This window comes from Gallus gallus, chromosome 14, assembly GCF_016699485.2.
Source record: "Gallus gallus isolate bGalGal1 chromosome 14, bGalGal1.mat.broiler.GRCg7b, whole genome shotgun sequence".
Lineage (NCBI taxonomy): Eukaryota > Metazoa > Chordata > Aves > Galliformes > Phasianidae > Gallus > Gallus gallus.
This window is the reverse complement of record NC_052545.1, coordinates 8,411,685-8,433,032: the sequence shown is the minus strand read 5'-3', so window position 1 is coordinate 8,433,032 and position 21,348 is coordinate 8,411,685. Positions and strand designations below refer to the sequence as shown.

The 21,348-nt window shown below is 51.9% G+C and overlaps 1 protein-coding gene across 1 annotated transcript; it reads left to right on the top strand.

Annotated features, from left to right (window-relative positions):
* The first annotated feature begins 191 nt into the window (after positions 1-191).
* Positions 192-6,226, top strand: CLEC19A (C-type lectin domain family 19 member A). Its single transcript, XM_001234357.7, has 5 exons — positions 192-444; positions 3,673-3,838; positions 4,248-4,341; positions 5,367-5,499; positions 5,932-6,226. Exons 1-5 carry the CDS (start codon positions 354-356, stop codon positions 6,009-6,011), a joined length of 564 nt encoding a protein of 187 aa, XP_001234358.4. The 5' UTR covers positions 192-353; the 3' UTR covers positions 6,012-6,226.
* The last annotated feature ends 15,122 nt before the right edge of the window (positions 6,227-21,348 follow it).

Below are 21,348 nucleotides of genomic sequence, written 5' to 3'. Positions count from 1 at the left end.
TCTGGAGCATCCATCGCATTTCTGCTTGATGCTGGAGGTTTCCTCGCGTTGCAGGACGGCACGAGCACGGCGTGGACCCGGCAGGTGGGCGGCAGAGCGAACGAAGCAGCCTCGCTCTGGGCGGTACGGCCACTGCCTTCCTCTCTGAGCTCCCGGCGCCGATACAGCCAACCCACGGCGCACGGCGGGGCAGTACGGGAACGCAGCCCCGCCGGGAGCCGCATCCCCGCCCGGCTCGGGGAGGAGGGCAGCACGAGGAGGTGCGGGGCCGCCTCCTGCCGCGGGTGGGGCCGGAGCTGCCCCCAGTGCCGCCGCCTGCCCCGGCCGGAGCTGAGGACCGTGGAGCTGCGGCGATGGGCTGCGGCCGTGCCGTGTGCGTGCTGCTGGCTGCTGCGCTTCTGCCTGCCCGCGCCTTCCCCCAGACCAACATCAAAATCAGCCAAGGTGAGTGAGAACGCGTTTAGCCCGTTTTGGGCAGCGCGGTCGGACCCTCTCGGAGGGGCAGCAGCGGACTTCTCAGTTTGTCCTGCTCCAGGGTTCTCGGGCTTGTCAACTTCTGGCTGCTGCTTTTGGGAGGATGAGCCCGGAGCAACCTGAAAAATGACAAATATATGGTTCCTCCTATTCCTATGCTTTTTTTTTTCCCTGTATGTAAGTCTGAAGCATGGGGTGACAGCAGCTGCTCTGTGCCACTTACATTTCTTGCACGCTTGTTAACGGGGCTGGATGGAGGTGTGCCTGTGCTCTGTGCTGCAACTGTTTGTTTGTAGGGGTCTGAGCGGAGAGGGTCCTGCTAAGTGCTACTCGTGAGGGAAGGGATCAATACTTGGATGTTTTTCCTGCCAGATGCCTCATCAATGGCAGCTTTCCCCCCACTAATTAAGGAGTACAAAAATGCAAGATAACTGCTATCTGTTACCTCTGGCTGTAGCGGAGCCGCAGGGGGCTGCTGCTGTTGGCTGCGGCAGCCTCACATCTCTGAGCGTGTGTGACATGAGATTCCAATCTGGAAGGACAGCTTGGTTTTATTATAGGGTCTTAAAAGCAGAGCCCTCTGTCTGACAGGATGTTGCTTTTCTGACGCTTTTCAACTGTTCTTTAAAGTTTTACTTGGAAATCTGTGGTGCCTAAAAAAAAAAAAAAACACCCCACAAAAACAAATGACTCCAGGGAATGCAAAGCACTGCTCCGTTACTGACTGATCTCCATGTCCATCAGTGGCTGCCGACCCTCAGACATAAGGGAACTACCACCCTGCTGAGGCAGGGACTCGTGCAGTCAGTGCTGTGTCTCCTTCAGTAGCATCCTGAGACAAAAAGCCTCAGGAAGCTGCCTGGGGATTTCTCAGTTTGTTGTTGGGAAGTGAAGCTTTCTGCCAGAGCTGTGCCTGCTCCTGCACGACTGTGACACAGGGTTTGTCCTGTTATGGGGATCCTGATGGCTCTGAGCCAGGTCTCAGCAATAAGTAAACAGAACTCTAAACAAATGCGTGGAACGCAAAGCTCTCTTTCTGACCCTAACTTGTTGCTTTCCAGCTTTTCTGGATGTTACCTACCTGGTGTGGATTTTACCTTCAGCCAAGTTTAGACCAGAAATTTGGGGACAAAGGGCTGACGTGCCATGGGGCTGGCAGGAAGCTGGTGCTGCAGGTGGTAGCTTTGCTTCAGGTGCTGCTCTGGCCCCTGGGAGCTGATGCTGCTGAGGGGGACGTTTACTGAGGTTCTTAAATCTGAGGACCTGGTCGGAATATGCCCATTCCTGTTTATGTTAAGTATCGTTTTCAGCTGCTGGCTTAGGCTATGAGGTTTTCCTATAGAGCTGTGAGTGTGCTCATATACTCACGCATGAAATTTCTTATGGCTTTTCTGCTAAAAATAGCTCCTGAAGTTCCCAGATCACGGCAGCACCCCCAGTTGTCACTGCCTGTAAATGTAAGAGCAGAAATCCTCCTCCAAAGAGAGCGCTAGAGCCTCTGATCCTGACCCAAGAGAGAGGATGCTAATTAAATGTTGACCTCCCTTCTTTTCCTTTTTGGTATATTTAACCTTACATTCCTTCTGGCACCTCTGGTTCGCTGAAGCTCATCAAATTAATGCTACCTAATGGGAAGCAGCGCAGAATAACAAAGGAGTCTGTCTGCATCTCCACTCAGTTTTGGCTGCTTGGGACAAGGGGGGGGCAGTGATCCTCTGGGGCAGGGGGTGCCGAGGGCCCCAGTGTGATCCGGGAAGGGATGGAGTTGCTGGGCTCTGTCCTGTGAATTTTGCCACCATGCTGCTGGAGGTGAAGAGTTCGCCAGGGCTTTTTGCACCTCTGTAAGACAGCTGGGGGCTACAGCCTTTTGCCTTGGATCCATCCCTCTGCCCCCACTCTGGGTGCGACGCCACAGGAAATCACATCAGCTTGTGGCATTCCTGATCCTTCTGCTCTGCGACTGCAACAACAATGGCTCACTTTTCTTAGGGCTGGTCTTTTCCCATCGCAAGACAAGCTGGATGCCATCCTGAGCCACACATCACCTCTGAGCTGCCTGGGTCCTGGCTGTGCTGCTCTGAAGCTGCTCCTTGCCTTTTTTTTTTGCCATACCAACATTGCCTTCACCGCCCCCTCATCAGATGTGGCTGTTGGTGGGGATCTGCTCTGCTCGCCACTGACTGACCCATGGTGGTAGTCAGTTCCCTCCAGGCTTTTCAACACCAGAGGCCCTTCAGCAGTGCCTTGACCTCTCTGGCCTTGAGCCTGTTACCTGCTTGGGTAGCTCAGTGGCATCTGCCTCTCCCAGGGCCGGGCTGTGCCCTGAGCCCTGCTCCTGGCCCCATGTTCATTCCAACAGGACCGAGGGGGGAGGCAGGAGCTGATGCTGAGGGTGCTGCGGCACATCAAGACTCAAAACCCAAGGGCTACAAGGGTTCAGCCTTTTGCTATGTGATTTTGGGACGTGCACATGTATTAGTGTTTGTTGGTGTGTGCTCTTTGTCCTCTGTTCTACATAAAGGATGCTGCAGAGGGATGTGTTCATGCTGTTGCAAACTTTATATTATGTAAGGGCTCAAAAAATGCCTCTTGTGCCCCCAAAATAGCCCCACTTGAGGAAGTTCCCTTGCCCTGCTGAAGAGCTCTGCAGGGCCCCAGCTCTTATCTCCCAGGGAGGCAGATAGAGCAGCACTGCTCCCCATGGCCTCCCCGGGGCTATTTCTGGCCCACAACACAAGGCGTGCTGGTGTGCACGGCTGCCACTGGGCTAGGGCAGGAGATGTGCTGAGAGGGAGCTGTGGCCTTCCAGGAGGTACAAGTAAGAGGGCAGTGCATGGCCACAGCCCTGCAACTGTGGTGTCAGCCCCATCCCAGCACAGTGGCCCCACCGGTGTCTGATGGAGACGAGAGGAGCCCTTATCTCGTATTTGCATTAGCACTGGTGAGTGTTTTCATTTGGAGCACCCCATGCATGATACCACATCAAACATTCTTGCAGTGCAAGTATTCTTCTAGGTGGCTGCTAAAATAGGGAAACTCATGGCTTTTTGCAAAATTTGTTTGGACTTGTGCAAAATTTTGCATGGCTTCAGCCAAATCTGCTCTTTTTCCAGTAGTATAGCTTTGGTTTGTTGTCAAGGAGCAGGAGTGGCTGCTGCTTCTCCTGCATCTCCTGTGTGTCTTCTGCTCTGCCCCCAGCCCTGCCGGAGCCTGTGCATGCCTACTCGTGCCCTCTTTTCTGGACAGAGTATGAAGGGCATTGCTACCGCTACTTCCCCATCAACAAAACCTGGGCCGAGGCCGACCTCTACTGTGCGGAGTTCTCCATTGGCATCAGGTCAGCGAAGCTGGCCTCCATTCACAGGTGAGAGCCACCAAGTGTCCTCTTCCTTCTGGGGAAGTGGGGACATGGGGACCGCATCCAATTCCAAGCAGCAACCAAGGCCAGCCTGCTGTCTTGAGCACGCAAAGCTGGTGACGAAAATGCTGTTTGCTGTGCTGGCAGGAATAATGCTGTAGTGCTTCCTGAATCTCCCCGCAGGGTGTGGTTTTTTTGTACCTGAGCTGGGGTAGAAATCTGATGTGATTACATGGGCTCTGCCCGTCCACTCCTTGGCCCCCACGCTGTGCACCTTTTGCAAAGACCTGGCACCAGGCCACCACAGTTAACAGACGGGGAGCCATTTGTCCAGCTCTGAGAAGGATGGTGATGGCATGTCCCTGACCTTTGCCAGCGACAAGCTCTCACTGCTGCACATCTGCTCTTTTGCCAGCTGGGAAGAGAACGTCTTCGTGTATGACCTGGTGAACAGTCGCGTGCCCGGCATCCCCACCGACATCTGGACAGGGCTCAATGACCTGCGGCAGGTGAGCAGCCCTGGCCTCTGCTTCTTTTCCTGGTTGTTGCAGTAAGTAGGGTAGAACGCTTGGTGTGTTGGCAGCCTATTGCTGTCCTTTTGTAGACTGAATATTTCTCCAATGTCAAAAATCACCAAGTCTCAGTGCTTTCTTATGATGCTCTGTAGCTTTTTAAAAACTGGCCTGTTGGAGATATTTCCTCACCATACACCAGATGATATAAAAATTGAGATCATCAGAACAGTCACATGTCAGCAATTCCTTGGAAAGAAGAAAAGGAGGAGAGAGAACACAGAATTTTGCATTCTCCAGTTATAAGATTGATTTCAAGAGAACCCATGTGCAGTGCTGCAGCTCTGTGGAGCTGAGTTTCGCTGATGTTTTATGGGCACTTAAGAAATGCAAAATGAGCCTTATCATTTATTGCTGTAGCTTGAATTACAGTATGGAGCGATGTTAAACCAATATACAACAAGAGGGATATTGAATTGCTTGAGCATGAGCAGAGAAGAGCAATGAAGCTTGAGGAGGACAAGAAAACAAGTTATGAGGAGTTGCTGAGGGAGTGGGGGCTGCTCAGTCTGTGGTCTCAAGTTGTGCCAGAAGAGATTTAGATGGGAAATCAGGAAGAATTTCTTCATGGAGAGGATGGTGAAGCATTGGAATGGGCTGTCCAGGGTGGTGGTGGAGTCCCTGGAGGTGTTTAAGAGAGGAGTGGATGTGGCACTGAGAGACATGGATTAGTGATGGGACATGGTAGGTCAGGCTGATGGTTGGACTTAGTGATGCTGAAGACCTTTTCCAACCTCAGTGCCTGTATGGTTCTATGCTATATGTTTGTGGTGCAGATTGCTAGTGCTCCCTGGGGCGGGTTTTCAGCTGTATAACCCCAATGATTTGCTTGCTCAGTTCTCCATGTGTGCCTGTAGTGTCTCACACCCATCCCCATTTGGGTGTGTGGCAACAGGTTGCCTTGGGACAGGGTCTGAGGGACACTGCTCTGCAGTGGCTGCACCTCTGCCTGTGCCCCACAGGAGGGTCACTTTGAGTGGACAGACGGCACCTCCTATGACTACAACTACTGGGATGGCAGCCAGCCCGATGACGGCATCCACTCCATCCCAGAGGAGGAGGACTGTGTACAGATCTGGTACCGGGCCAGCAGCGGTAAGCACTGTGGTTCGAGGGCACACTGAGTCCTGTTTGCATGCAAATAAATTCTGTCTGCTGTTGCTCGTGCTTTTCTGAAGAGGCTGCTTGGCAAGGTGATGATTTGCATTTTAAATCTATTTTCTGCTTTTCTTCACAGAGCAGGGTGTTTTCTCTATAACCACACTCACACCTGCTTTCCCTCTGCTTACATCCGTCCTCAGCAGCAAGGGGGGAAACATCACTGGAGAATCACTAAATTTAGTCAAAGTTAACATGTTGTGATCTCCCCCGCGTGCACAGCTTGCTGCTAAGCCCATCCCTTGGCCAGCTTTCTCCTCCACTCCCACCATGGGCTCTCACTAGAGCATGGCAAGACCCTGCTTGTGTGAGGAGCCCGTAGACATCCCTGGGCTGGTTGCCTTGCCTCACACCTTGTTTTTGGGGCAGCGCTGCGCTCCTGGAACGACAACGCCTGCGGCCGGACCTTCCCCTTTGTCTGCAAAATCCCTTCACTGGCCCTGGACTGAGCCTGACTGTGTGCCCAGCTTCGTACTGCCTCAGCGGGGCAGGGCTGGGATGGAGCAGGCCTCGTGCGCTTGGCTGGGGCAGCGCGGGACGGAGCAGGCCTCATGCTCTTCGCCTCAGCTCTGGAGGTCTGCCTGCTGACAAGTGAGCTGCAGAGCAATGGATGCCCCCCAGATTTAAGCCTGGGGTCGGGTTTAAAATAAACTCTCACAGGAAATCTGTAGGAAATCCGTTGTTTTATCAATGCAGAAGTTGTGGCTGCATGTGGAGAATTGGGAGAAAGGGAGTGGGCTGTTGCTGGGCGCTGTGGGGTCACGATGATGGCTTGGGGTGGGTGGGTGGGGAAGAGCTTGGAGCAGCTGCACTGTGCTGTAAGGGGATAGCTAGTGTGTGTGTACACGTATAGCATGCACACACGTGCCAAACGCTGTGGCTGTGCCAGCAGCTGCAGGCAGATTGGTCTTCCTGACCTTAAAGAGCAAATGCAGTATTAATTCTTCCTAATTGCTCCCTATAAGCTTGTCAGTAATACGTAAAGCATCATTATCATCATAGGCCCCTTGGATAGGTTTTAGATAGATCAGTTATCCCTTAAGAGACAGCTTTAAGACACAGGGCCTTCTTTGCAGGCTGTCCCAGGCAGGATAGGGACCTTTTCCTCATCTTGACTCAAAACCAAAACAAATCCTTTGCAAAGATGAGTAAAAATTACCACATAAAATTGCCTTGTTGCCCCTGATGTCACCAGCTGAGACACATCTCAAAGCTCATACTTTCCAGAGTGATTGCAATGAGGTCAGCAGGGCTGACATGGCTTTACCCCTAACAGCCACCTCTGCTTTTGGCTAAACTGCATTTTATCTCTGAGACCTTGGACTGAAGCTGCAAAACTTGGTGGGGATACAGCTGTAGTTGTAAGTGGAGCCGTGTGTTGGAGCCGGTCTTCAAAATGAGGAAACACTGTCCCCCAGGTACACATTTAAAATGTATTTAATTATATATGTATACATTTCAGCAGTTTTCTGCCAAAATGCTCTGAGGTAGAGGATATTTACCCCATCCATTTTGTTATGGAGGTGAATGCCCAGGGTCCCTCATCACGGCCAGGCTGGAGGACCCAAAGAGCAGATCCACCTCCAGAGTACCTGGGCACTGCTGCTTGCTCAGTTGCCTCCATGGTGCAGGGATGCTGAGCATCCCAGCAGTCTGCTTGGGAGATGCTCTCCTCTCCATCCCCATTGCCCAGCTCCTGGCTGGGTGAGTCTCTGTGGCTGATGCCTTCATTTCTTCATTTGTGGGTGCGTGTGGAACCTGACACCCAGCAGAAGCCTATGGTCAAGACATGAGGTGGATGGATGGGCACTCAGTGTTTTGTCAGCCTGTGAGATTCCAGAAGATGAAGCCCATTAATTTCCTTCAAGATCTATAAATCTTTTCTACTATGTGGTGATTTACTTATTGCTGCTGTGACTCACCCATGGGCACATGTTTTTTGGGGTTGTTGTGTTTTTGTTGTTGTTATTTGTTCTGTGTTTGTTTTTCTTTTAGTGGATATCGGGTGAGACAAATTCCTGATCCCTGGAATTGGTGGTTTTGGAGCAAATGGTGCTGCTGGGAAGCCAAGTGGCTGCAATGAGGTGGCGTGAAGCTGTCCCGTGTGGGAGCTTGCATCCTTTGGGTGTTGGGAGCACTTGCAGCGAAAGAGCAATGGTTGCTGATGCTCTGGGTTGCTGCAATGAAATAAGACCTGTTTCTGTGTACAGTGTGCATCCATTACCTTCTCACTTTCCTTTCTGAGAGTCTTCCTTTCATGCATGAAAATAATTATTTTAGGATGGTTTTTGCGTGTTGGACAGGAGGCAATGAATGTGTTTTTTCTAGGCTTATGCCTGCCATCATAAAATAGTGCATTGCATACAGATAGCAATGGTATGTAAAGAAACCAGAAAAGAAAGATGTTCCTGGTCCTGGTGAGTTCAGCAAATGCTGACCTGGAGCAGCACCTGGAGCTGGGGCTGCCTCCCTGCACTGCTTCTCCCTGCTCGTTCTGTTTGCAGGAGCTGGGAGCTCAGCACCACGGGGCCTGGCACACCTCGAGCCAACGCACCCACCTTTCCCTGCAAGTGGCTTGAGATGTTTCCAAAAAAAGGTTTGGAAAGTTCCTTGGGAAAGCATTTGAAGAGTTGGGCCCTACCATGGCTAAAAATACTGCTAATGGGGTGAGCCTGTGGAAGCTGTCGGCTCCAATTAACGTCTTCATTTCCAGGTAAAGAGAAGTGAACTTGCATGACCAGAAAGTCGAACTGGAGTTAATAGGGTTGACATTTTGCAAACCTCTGCTGCTTTCACCCCAGGCTTCAGGATCCTTACTTTCAAAAACAAAAACCCAATGCTTCTTCCTTTGCTGCTACCTTCTGTGTCACAGCAATCCCACAGGGCTCATGGGACAAAAGGAGTGTTCTGCTCCTGAATGAACTCTTGGATCATCAGGGTTGATGCTTGGCAGATGATGAGATGTGCCTATGCCGTCGGTGTTTGCCCAGCCGGGAGGAGCTGCAGCTCTTCAGACTGAATGTTGTTTTAGCTTTCCTGTGCCCCTGTCCATGCCCTCAGCTCCTCACCTCAGCTGTCCCTGCAAGTTGAGGCCAGCAGCCTGGGAACCCCCTAAACAATAGATGCAGGAGGGTCCTCTTACCTCGCCAAGTGTTTCAGGAGCTCAATATCTTCCTTTGCAATGTGTGAACTCAGGATAAGTGTGTGACATACTCTGGGAGTGACCAAAAATGATCATCTATTGGTGACAAATGTCTTTATCATCCTGTGCCCCTTTCCTGTAGGGGTGCTGTCGTCCCCACTCATTCCCAGCAGGCAGGAGACGTGGGACCACCTGCACACTTGGCCGTTTAATTCTGGTTTTATTTTATTTCCTGAGATTCTCTGCTGTGTATGGGAGGAAGCTTCAAGGCCACCAATCTCTGGGCCACCAAAACACTTTGGTGCTGTGCCGTGGGGAGGGCAGCAGGAACCAAGGGGCTGACTCAGTATGTTTGGTTCACACTGCCCACATCACCTACTGCCAATGCCATCACCTTCTGACTCCTGGAGATAGTGGAAGACACCTGCCCAGAGTCTGCTCTGTGTTTGGTCCACACATTGCTTGAGCATTCAGTACTCCATGATAGAGAGCCTGTGGGTTTGTGGCTTTTCTGGTGCGGCACAACAATGTGAGAAGGGTGATTGGGTCTTTTATTTAAATGCTTTTGCACGGCAGGGGCTTGTCAGCTTGGCTTGAAACTCTCCTCTCTGGTTGCAACTCATCAGAAGTGCAAATCTAATGAGAAAGTAATGAGTTCCTGCTGGTAAACCCGGTCAGGCTTGGAGGTCACTGTGTCAGCGTGCAGGTGATGTGGTGGAGAAAGGGACCACAGCTTGGCAAGGCTACTGCCACCTGCTTGTCCCTCTGCCTGGGCAGGGCTGTGCTGGGCAGGGTGCAGGAATAGGGCTGCTGCTCAGCGGTGTCTGAGTGGTGCCTTCCAACACGGTCGTACTGCAGTGCTCCTGCTGCTTCAGCTCATTGGAGCTGTGCTTTGTCATCTGTTAACAGACAGCCTGGCTCTTGGGTTACCACGGCAACCGGATATTTGCTCATTTGTATTTCTTGAAAATTATTCCTGGTTGTTGATTGCAGTGTTTGTGGAGCTGCTTGTCAGGGTGCTGAGGTACCAGCACCTGTCGGCGCTGTGTGCAAGTGGACCGGTGCTGCTTCAGAGCAGGCAGAAACTCTGCTGGCTGTGATGTACTGTAACCGCATCCCTCCTACACAGACGGGTACCACAGCCCCATGGGCAGGGTGTTTGCTACCTGGCCTCTGCTTGTTGCATCGTGCAGCCACTTGGGTAATGCACAACACAAGTTGCTGGAAACCTTCCTAAAGAGGGGAAAGGGGAGAATTTGCAGGATGAGGTTTTTTCATGCATGGAGAGGACTGCAGTAAAACAGCCCCCTTTTGGTACACTCAGGCTGAGGGATAACTGTCCCCTATATGATGGAGAGAGGAGGTGGAGGCTGGAGGGGCCCCAGGGAAACAACCACTGCTTCCATCCATCTGAGCAGGGGGTGGTCAGCATCATCCCCCCGCCATCCCCTCCCTCTGACTACACCCATCACACACTAAAGGGGAAGGCACCAGTAGAAGTGAGGGGTGAAACACTGAAATGTGGGTTCATTCATCAGGGAGAGGGCAAACGCCCTCAGAAAAGGGTCGTGGTCTTCATTAATCTCCCAGGCGCCGTAGAAAGTCATGAGCCCAAGTAAATGCTGAACGGGAATGATGAAGGTGTTCATCTAACACAGAGAACTGCCCTGGATTTTGCAGGGTTGTGAAAGCGATTACAATCTGTAGTAGCAGTAAGATTAATGGTTATGATGAAATCTTAAACACCAGCTTTGTACTCTGCCCTTTCAATACCCATTAACTCCTTACAGAGGCTCTGCTGCGGCTATCTGGGGGAGCTGGCTGTCCTTAGGCATGTAACCCATCCAACCCTCATATTTACCTTCACTGATGGGGATTGCTGAGTTACTTTTTCTCCTGGGCCCTACATGTGTACTCTAGAGCTGCCAGGGTGGGACTTGAGAGGAGATTTAGGCCAGATGTTAGGTGGAATTTCTTTACTCAGGATGGTGGTGCTCTGGCACTGCTGCCCAGAGCTGTGGGTGCCCCATCCCTGGAGGTGCCCAATGCTAAGCAGGACGGGGTCCTGGATAGCCTGAGCTGGTGAGGGACAGCCAGCCCACAGCAGGGGGTAGGAGCTGGCTGGACTTTAAGGTCCCATCCAACCCAAACCATTCTATGATTCTATGATTCTGTGACTTTTGGGAAGGACGGGCTGGTTTGTAGCTTTGGGTGGAGTGGGCGAGGCAGTACTGAACGATACTTGCAGTTTCTTCCATTTCTAATTGTTTTTAGCATCCAGCCATGCAGGGCACCAAATGCCTCTCAGAGCAGGGATTTTAACTCTAAAATGCCAGCACAGCCTCCTGTCATCTGCAGAGCCAGCTGCCCATCTTCTTCTGCATCTCCTTCTCCATTTTCTGATTGGAACTGAACGACCCCCCCTCCCCCCAAAAAAGCTGCAGTGTTGTTCAGATGGCTCAGTGCAGTGAATGACCCATTTTTTCTTTTCCAATGAGTCATGGATCCTCCTATGAAAGATCTCATTATTACTCTGCCATTTGGGGAATATGTCTGACTTTTCCAGCAGCGGCTGTGTCTCTGCTCTGTAAGGGAACCTACACAATTAATGGCTATGTCAGACGGCTGCACCCCAGAACAACTAGTTTGGTGTCTCTGTATGGTTGTCTTTGAAGGATAAATTGCTTCTTTTTTAGATGGATGCAATCTGCTTACCGCTTGCTCCTTATTAGAAATTTGTTGGAATTCTCCCAAGCAGGGTATGGGGATTTGTCTCCAAACAGTCTGTCTTGCAAAAGAGAAGTGGAAGAGGACAGGGAGTTTTGGGGTGTGAAGGATGCTCAGGGAAAACCTGTGCTGTCACCCTGCATCTGGGAGGCCCCCAGATATTTGATCTCTGGCAAACACGGCGAAAGCACATAACCAAATGCGTGTGTCTCTCTGTATATATTTGTATTCATTATCTATGATCTTTAAAGGACGTTTCTCCTACCAGAGAGTCCAATTACATCATTTTGAAGTTCCAGGCAACATGTTTTCTAAGATTTACAGAAAAACCTAATTGCGGGCTGCTTGTGTACCATGCTGTCACATCACCTCGTTAGCCTGATGAGCTGGCTGAATTGAAGGACCATTGCTTTGTGTTTTGCCAAGTATGCCTTCTAGAAAACAGGTGCAGTACTCAGTACTGTTTAAGAGCACTGAGCAGATGGGCTGGGTGGGGTGATTCTGTGTGTGCCTATCTGTGGGTGAGGCAGAAGGTTGGGGTGTGGGATGGAGAGCAGCAGTAGGGCTCTGCTGGGTCTGCATTCCTCCGGGCAGGAACCTGGCTGCAGCGATGGATGTTGCTGTGCCCCTTCCCTGGGCACACACTCCCTCTTCTCATCTCCATCCTATGGATGCTATTAAGCCACAGCTGCTGCTGGCCCCTGCTTGTTCTTGAAGGCTGTCAATTGCTGCAGTGAATAGCACTTCTTCCTGCAGGGCTCTCTGCCTCCCTGGGAGGCCAGGTCCTGGGTAAGCCATGTTTATCCCGGAGATCCACCTTGGTCCTTTTGGCACCTTTCTTTCTATTATTCTCATTTTGACCACATCATTTCAAAACCACTCTTTGTGAACACAGACGAGGCATCCTTGATACCACAAGGAGCAAAGTGAAGTGCCTGCCAGCACAGGCGGGGCTGTGAGACGGTGTGGTTGCTTTTTGCAAGAGACACATTGCAGATCGTGTTTCCCATGCAGGTTGCTGTAATGTTTGTTGCTGCTCGTCCCCTGGCAATGCTGCCGAGCTGACATTGGGGCTTGGCAGCCAGCTCTGGGCAGCACCACTGCTCTGTGGGCAGACAGCAGTTCCTGTGTGTGTTGGAGCTGGTGGTGCCAGCAGCAGGAGCTGCTTGGGCAGCATGCACAGTAATGGTGTCAAGCTGGATTGGTCCCTGGTGCTTCTCCACCCGGATTCCCCATTGGTGGCAGCGCAGCGTCTGCTGAGGAGACCTGAACTGCAGGTTTTCCTGAAGCCCATCTCTGGCAGTCCTGCTGTCGGGGCAGGCATGGCTCTTCTCAGAGAAATTTGTCATGGTCAGAATTTGTTGTCCTCTAAGTTAAAATCTGAGTGGTGTTCTCACCCAGACCCCTGTGGGCTGGAGCGGTGCTGTGGCTATAAGGGGGGCTTGGGGCTGGGAGTAAACACTATGAATGTTTAGCATTTTTCTTTTCATTAAAAAAAAAAAAAGAAGAAGAAGAAGAAGAAGAAGAAAGGATAACCAAGTAGCACCCAGAAGCCCCCCCTTTCCCACGGCGGGTTGGTCTGAGCTGCACGTGTGCACACTTTTGGGGCAGAGGAGGCATTTGCAGCGGTGCAGTCACAGAGTCATAGAAGCACATCCGTGAGTGCGTGCTGCCATCTCTTGGCTATGCAAATCAGAGGGCAGCGGAGGAGCACAAAATAGGCTTCAGAAAAGAATTTGAGAAGCTTGAATATCGAATCACAGAACGGCTTGGGTTGGAAGGGACCTCACAGACCGTTTAGTTCCAACCTGTGCTGTGGGCAGGGCTGCCAAGCATATCTGTGCCTTCCCTGGTGATCACCGGTCCCACTGGCTTCACTTCTCTCCAAGACTGGGGGTGCTGCTCCCCACTGCTGCTGCTGGAGCCTTGCAGGGACACGGCCTGCGCTCCCTGGGCACTGCTGTGACCATCGCCCTCTGGTCAAAGTCCTCCTCCCATTGATTTTTTTGTTCTTAGACTTGGCTGGTTGGTCTGAACCTGTGAGCACTTAGTGCTGGCAGACTTGCATGGGTCCCTTCCCATGGGGGAGCTGCTCGTGCTCACGCTGAGGCTGAGCGCTGTAAATATGACCTGATGGCTGGGGATGAGCTGCCACCTGCACTGCAGTGTGTGGTTGTGTCTGAGGTCGTTCTGTGCTGTCTGACCCCATTGACAGGCACTGGTGCTCGGTCGCCTCTGCGGCTGCCGGGGGCCACCAGCCCTGAGAAATAGCCCTGAATGGCTCCGTCAGTCACTCCGTGGTGACAAAGCCAACTCTTGAGAAGTCCTGGGGAAAAGAAAAAGTGAGAGAGACAAATTGCCTGGGAAGATGAGGTGGTCAAATGGCGCCAGGTATTTTGTTGATGCAGATGGGGTCCATTTGTATGTGACATCTCTGGCAGTGACACAAACTGATCTCCCAGATCCGCGGCTGTCAGTGTAGTGCTTCTCCAACACAGAAAAACAAATTTCAGTGATGCTGAACAGAAAGGGGGAGGAGGCTGTGGCCCTGCTCCGAGCTGATATCCCCTCACTGCGGATGGGAGCACTGAGCAGGCACACTGCAGCTGCTTCTTGCCTCTGCCTAAATCACCAGTGGTGAGTCATCATGTGCAGATGCTATCAGCTGCCATGGTTCTCGCAAAACCCGCTGCTTTCCATCGCTGCTGACAGGAGCAGGACTCTGATCGTGGCCAGAATAGCTGTCACTCAATGGAAACATGCTATAGGAGCCAGATACTTAGTTAGGACTTTAGTTCTAGAAACAAAGCGAGCAGTGCCCTGCCCCTCCACCGGGATGGGAAGTGGTGAAGTTGGGGCAGAGTGGGGAACAGGGGGTCTCAGTGCAGGACGTGGGTATGGCTGAGCAGCTCCTGCTGAGCTGCCTGATGGGATGTAGAGGGAAAGGCAGAATGGCTCAGTGCTTGCTATCACTTGCAGAACTGATAGTATGGCTGAGCAGAGATCAGGGGAGGCTGGTGCTGGCCAGCAGCCTGTATGGGTGCAGCTTGGTGCCCAGAGCACAGGCAGCAGTGGCAAGTCATGATGACACATAGCAGCAGGGCACAGCTCAGCCCGCTGCACTGAGATGTATTTCAGCAGCTTTGTCAGAGATGCCTGTTTGCCTGGGAAGCTCTCATCACTGCAGCTCCTCTCCATCTCTGGTCGGGAATGGGTATGGACGTGGACTGAAAGGAGCAGGGCTGTGAGATGCTGCTCTGGGTGGCACAGGACTGGCCTGTGGGAGCACTGGAGCTGCCCATGCCTGTGTGAAGCCGTGTGCCTCCGTGCTGCATCCAGAGCTGGTGCTGATGTCCCCTGATTGAAAACCACTGGAGAGCTCAGCAGTTAAACAAGAAGGTGTCTCCTATCCATGCACAAGCATTGCTTGGGGGAGATAAGAGCGTAGAATAAGTGCAGGGAGGCTGAATTAGTAGGGAGTTTGGTATGCTTTTGGTCTGGTGGTTGCTGCAGCCTCAGGAATTTGCTAATTAGCTGTGTGGGACAACTAATTATCTTGTCAGCCAGCCAGTCAGTAATTCAGTTTAATCACACTTTCTTTTTTTGCTCACTGACAGCACGTTGGGCACTTCGGTGCTCTGTGTGCTGCAGGGGCTGCAGCCCCAGCACTGAGCGAGGTGTCCCAGCACCCACCCACACCCCCTGCCTGACACTGCAGCCCATGGTGGAGCAAAATGCTTTGGTCCCAGAGGACCTTGACTTAAAGATGGGGCTAGAGACAAATCCTGAGCCGACGAGAGCTTTCAGCCCATGTACCAGCATGGAGGAACACAAGGGCCAGGGCTGGCTGGGAAATAACAACCGGAACGTTTTGGATAAGACAGGGATGTTAGCCAGCGGCACAGAAACGCTGTGTTCAGCAGGGGCTCTGCTTACCCCATCCTGGTTTCCACAGTCTTCTCTGCTTCCCACAGGCATAACTGAAGCTGTGTGCACTGGGCAGAAAGGTATCGCTGGAAAATACATTTTTTCCACTTGGCTGGTAAACATTTCAGTCTGTGGGCTTAACCCTGCTCTGAGTAAAGCTGAAGCCCACTCAGTGTATCAAGGCTGTTCCAGGTGCAGTGAGATGCAGTGTGCAGCCCTGTGTCTGATGGGGAGAACAGAATCCTGGTCTGGCCTGCCTTCCCCCTTCACAGCAAGAATTATCCCCCTCCTCAATGGAGCCAAGGGACAGGGGATGAATTCCATTATTCATGAACTGAGCCCTAATGAGGCTAATCACCACCTAATTAAAGCCCTCTCATTACACACCCTTTATTGCTGTGCCCTGGTGGATGCGATGTAGCGGTTCCCAGCTGAAGGAGCTGAAACAATTTCTCTGGAGCACATTCCAAAATTAATTTAACACACGGCGTCTGCTGGGACTGGGTGAGTCAGAGCGCCGTGATGGGGCTGTGAATGCACTGCCATTTATTTGTGCTGAAGTTTAAATAAGATTGATGGGGCCATAAAAATGTTATCAAAGAGACTTCATGGCAGAGCCTAACGGGGAAATACAGCTCCAGGTTTTGGGGCACCCTCACTCCGTGCTGGAGGGCTTCAGTGGTGGGAGGTCCTCTCTGGTGACTTCAGCTGAGCTCCTCAGGCTCAGCCTGTCCAGCTGCAGCTTTGCTCTCAGGTGCTCTTAATGCTTCTGACCAGCACACGCACGCAGTCCTGGGAGTGGTCCCTTCCTTCTCCCCACTGAGAACTGAACTTGCCATGATGGCTAGAGGGTGGTAATCTCTTGGACCAAAAAATGCAGGGAAAAGCTGGCAAACACACCGCTCCCTTGAGTCATTTTCCAATATGTCCTGAGGACAGAGAGAGCTCAAACCTCCTGCGTGCCCTGAAGCAGTGATAAGCCAGCAGACCTGAAGCCCTTTGCCTGCCTGGGGTAAGACAAGGCTGTAGCATACAAAGGTGGTTTGGAGCTGCACGACATCCAGCCCTGCTGATGGTTCTGTTGGGAGCTGCTGGTGCTGGAACAGTTTGGAGATGCCGGTGAGAACTCTGCAGTATCTCCTGGAAAAGAGCGTTTGTACTCCTATGGGAGAAACCACGCTTCTTGTGGGGATCCTGGGAGGCCCTTTTCTGCAGCAGGTGGAAGGGGAACCTATGGGAGATCCCCTCCTCATCCCATGAGCTGCTGTCCCAAGGGCCAGCATGGGCTGGGTGTGACTTTCTGCTCTGAAGCCACCTCAGTGGAGGAGGGATTGGACACAGACCTCTTGTAGGTTCTGTGCATCAGACCAGACCATGCCTGTGTTAAAGGCTGTTTTGGCTTTGAGTCTGTCTTTCCACATCCCTTTTCCTCCTATTTCCTGGTGTGATGAACCTGTACACCTGGCTGGGCTGTGTCCATCTCCCATACGCTACTCTGGAAGGACAGCAAAAAGAACCAGATGGATGGAATCACAAAAGTATGAAGGATTATTGCTTTGGTTTGCTTTTCAAAGCTTAAGCTCCTTCTAGTGTGCTGAGCTTCATTTATCATTTAGATATAGACCAGCACAGGGAGGTATGCTTATGGTGCAAGATCTCTCCAAAGGATTTCTTTGTACTTCTCAGCCAGAAGGTGTCAAACCCTTGGCTTTTCAATGACGGTTCATTGACCCAGGGAGAGGAACAGTGAGCAGATGTGTGGCCACAGCTGCAGGCTGCCTTGGGCTGGGCAGCTCCATGTTCCAGGTGCCAGCCCACGTGTGCCACTTGTCACACTGTCACATTGCTGGTGTGCTTTGATGGATAGTGAGAAACCTTTTGAGAAATGCTTATAGGCATCGACTTTTGGCTCAGCCCTCCTGCTGGGTTTGTAGAGAGAATCTATGAGCTGCTGTGTTGCAGCAGATAAGTACAGTGCTTCTCACTTGGCAGTCTCCTTCCAATGCACTGAGATCACAGTCGAGGAAGACACGGGGCACAACAGGTTTTCCAGCCTGGGTGTCTGTACTGTGGCTTGATAAAAGGCACTGAATGGGATCCTCCTGACAATCCCTTTGAAACCGTGTGAGTCATCAGCACGTCGACATGCACTCATTTTGTCCAAGTCTGGTATTCGTTCCACTGGTGGTGTCTGTGCCCAAAAGGTGCTGGAATGGAGTGCAGCCTGCTGCAGATCAGTCAGCTCCCACTGCTCACACCAGAACTGGGGGACGAATGCGCATCCACACCCTGATGTGTGGTGACTGGGAAATGTATGGCACAGCTGCTCAGAGGCCATTTCCTGTTTTCTTCTTGAGCCCAAGGTGTCCTGGTGCTCATGAGGAATGAGCGTTTTCCCAGGGCATCCTCTCCATTCTTTCCCCAGCCAGGTGAGGATGCAACAGGGGCATCCCCATGCCCTGCAGCACCCCAAGGGCTGCGCCCTGCATTGGGCAGGGGCAGAAGCAGTGTGTTGGAGGCTGTCAGCTGTGTCAGAGGCTGCTGATGTGTGGTGCTGGTCCCTGGGGATGCCCAGAGCAGCGTGCCTGGGCTGCAGGCAGCTGCAGGACCTGACGTCACCACCACGATACTCACGCCGCCGTCTCACCCGCCGGAGCCTATTTTTAGAATTATCTCAGAAGTCCCTCCTCGCCGGGTTTAGTTGCTTAGCAGCCACCTCGCAGCTGGCGTGATGAGCACGGGAGGAGCAGGGTTACCAACGCACATGTGCGGAGATTGCCTTGCTGTGTGCAGTACCCGGCTGCTGCCCCCAGATCTAGCATCTCTCGTGTGTGCAAGGGCTGGGGACGTGTTCCTCTGCTTTAGGGGATGCTCTCCATCCCCCATCCTTGTGGCTGCATGTCTACATCCATGCTTGCCCCTTTAGCACAGCAGAGACTTCCCTCCTGGTTTGCTCTGTTTTGGACCAGGCGTGAACATAGGACTCAGGCTCTGGAAGTCCCCACCCTGCAGCCAAGAAAACGCAGTGCACCGAATAGTGCCAGGATGTGCTGTTTATTCTTTAGCGAGCGATTTTATTTTCAGCTCATCTGTTTTCTCTGACATATGCAGAAATGCATGCTTCTAAAAGTGCCTGCTGGGATTACCGGTGTCTCAGGGTGGAATTATGTTTGGCATGAAGTCAGTGATGCTCTCGGTCATAACAGGGCTCTCAGATGAGGAAGGGAATTATTTTCTCAAATTGGTAAGTTTGATGCCTAAATTATGTCTGCTCGAATAGGTTTAATCAGATTGCCCAGCCACAGATAGCTTTATAAATATGTTTACTGAAGAAAAAATTGTTTTAGGTCTTCATGGCCTAAAAGAGTCCTTCTAAAGCTGGAAAATCCCAACACGTGTTACTCCGGGTGCAGCATCTCCACGTCTCTCCTTGGCTGTGGGCAGGGATAAGAGGTGGGAGTGTGAACCCCAGCATGGTGCCCTGTGGTGGGCATCGTTATTTAGCATGAAAGGCAGAAGTCGGGGTTAGGCTTAATGTCTGCCCGCAATGGGGAGCCCGAGCTCCCAGAGGTGATGCCGCGAAGGTTATTCCTTGGCTTTTTGCTCCCATTAGTCACCGAGGTGCTGTGCCTACACTGACGATTCTCAGACATTACGCAATGTCGAAGCCCCTCTGCCCTGCTGAGCGCCGTACTGAGCCGTGTGCTTGCGAAACCAAGCCGTGGCGATGCCCGATCCACGTCGTAATGAAACACTTTCTGCATCCCAATGGCTGTGGGCTCTGCGAGCAGCGCCTTCGCTCTGCCACCTGCTGCCGGCGGGGGAGCGGGCACCGGCTCTGCACCTCCAAATGCATCTGAAACAAGAAATAGTACTCGGGTGTCTGAGGGCACAGCTTTATTCCACTGTTTGCTAAGAGCTCCTTTGGCAAGAACGCCGACAGCGTGGAAGGAAATGGATGTTAACGTTTGGCACACTTTGTAATATGGCTTATAGGAAGGGAAATGCCACATGTGCGCCATTTGATAAAGAAACGCTTCTTGCAGGAAAGCAGTTTTGTACCCGGTTACGTGGCCGGGTTGAGACCAGCGTTAGGAATGTGTGGTGATGTTTGGCCATCTGCTGATCGGAGCAAGAACTGCACGGCGTCCTTCTCAGAAGGGGGAACTCGGGATCTGCCGTACAGCATCGTGACAGATGGAAACTCATCCCTTGAAATTCATAGATCAGAACAGCACCTGTGTACGTGCTGTGGGACAGCGGGGTTGAGAGGAAGGTGGGGGACGTTTTGCCCCTACACTGCGGAAGACGGGCTGAGCTCTGACCCACGAGCTGGAAACGCTCCTCCGTGTGGATGGAGCCAGCAGAGCTTCGGCCCAACCTGAGTATTTCATCCTCCTCCCATTAGAGGGAGCCTGCAGGCGTTGTCATCCCTGCCATCCCAAGGAGGACTGCGGAGGTGTTCCGGGCGGTGAGCAGCGAGGACTTGGATTTAAACCCATAGAAACGCAGTGAGTCAGAAAGGTTTCTGCAAGAGGCAAACCAAATAATAGCACAGCCGTTTGCTTTAGAGCTTTCCTAAACACTTTCCTCGATTTCCTCTCAGCTGAATCATTCCTGAATTTTCTCAGCATAGTCAATGTTTTGCCCTGAAACCACCTGTGGCAGAGACAGGGGCACCTGGCACTGATTGTAGCTCCATTCCAGCTGCACCCAGCACAACACGGCTCCATTCCAGCTGCACACAGCACACCGCCAGCCTCAGTCTGCCCGCTGGGGATGGGCTGCTGCTTTCGCCAAAAATTCTGTGCAATTCCTTCACCTGGCTGAGAGAAAAGCTGTGTTCTCCCTCCTATCATAATCTGCAATCACAAAGGGCAGTCTTTTCACTCTGGGCACGTGTAGCAGTGGTGCTCCGAGTTCCTCTCTTGTTTGGTGGTTTGATGCAGCTCCAGCAGCAGGCAGCACTGCTGCTACACGTCGTATGGGAACACGTGCCTGCAAATACAGGGCTGAAGGTCAGGAAATTCATTTTCTTTTAATCTGAGTTCATTATCAGTTTGTTTAATGTTTTTCTCTAGCTTCTTTTTCTATGCTGTGTTACTGGAGTGTGGTTGAATTGCAGCTGCTGTCTGCCCCAGGCTATATGCACATATTGGCTTTGGTGGAAGTTCCTCCGGCTTCAAGGAGAATTTGACTTCCATAGGTTGGGAGCAGCCCCTGCAGCCTGTGTAGGAAGGAAGGAAGGTGTCCTGCCTGCTTGTCCTGCTCATGCTGTGGGTACACAGCAGCAAACGAAATGATGCTCTGGTGAGCCGTGAGGTTGACCTGAAATGTTCATTGGGCAACTTCTGTCGTGGAGACAAACGTTATCCCTTGGACGACACAAGCAAAAGCTCTCATAGGACTTACCGAGGCTGCCAGCTTTGCATCATGGATAAAAGGCATTCAGAAAACGTCCCTTATTTTTCAGATGTGCTGCTTTTCCTGGGGCTCACCTCCTTGCAGGCTGTGCCTCTCATGAGTTCTGTACATCTCCTCCAGTGGTGTGCATTTATTTGGCCCTGCAGGCAGCACCCTGTGCGATGCAGTCTGTCTCATTGGCAGCCCATGGCACATTGTGCTGTTGTTCTGTTCCATTTGGCAGATCCAGGTTTGCATGCAGTGCCTGGCACGGCCAGGGCCAACTCACCAGGACACCTCAGGCTCAAGAAGAAAAGTTCCTTCAGAGCAGGAGCAGCACTTGCAGCCTTGTGCTAAATACAAAACAAGTGATTTTTTTTTTTTCTTGTGCAGAAACCAAAAAGAACTCCAGACAAATAAAAGGGATTACTAAGCAGAAGAGGATGTGTCAGATGAGCTCAAAGTCAACGTGATTGCACTTTGTGCTGTACCAGCAAGTCTGCCTTTAGGATGAGACCCAGCTTCTGCTGGGGACAAACCGCTGGGACCTTCCAGAGCCCAGCAGCAATGGCCTGAAGGGGAGTGCA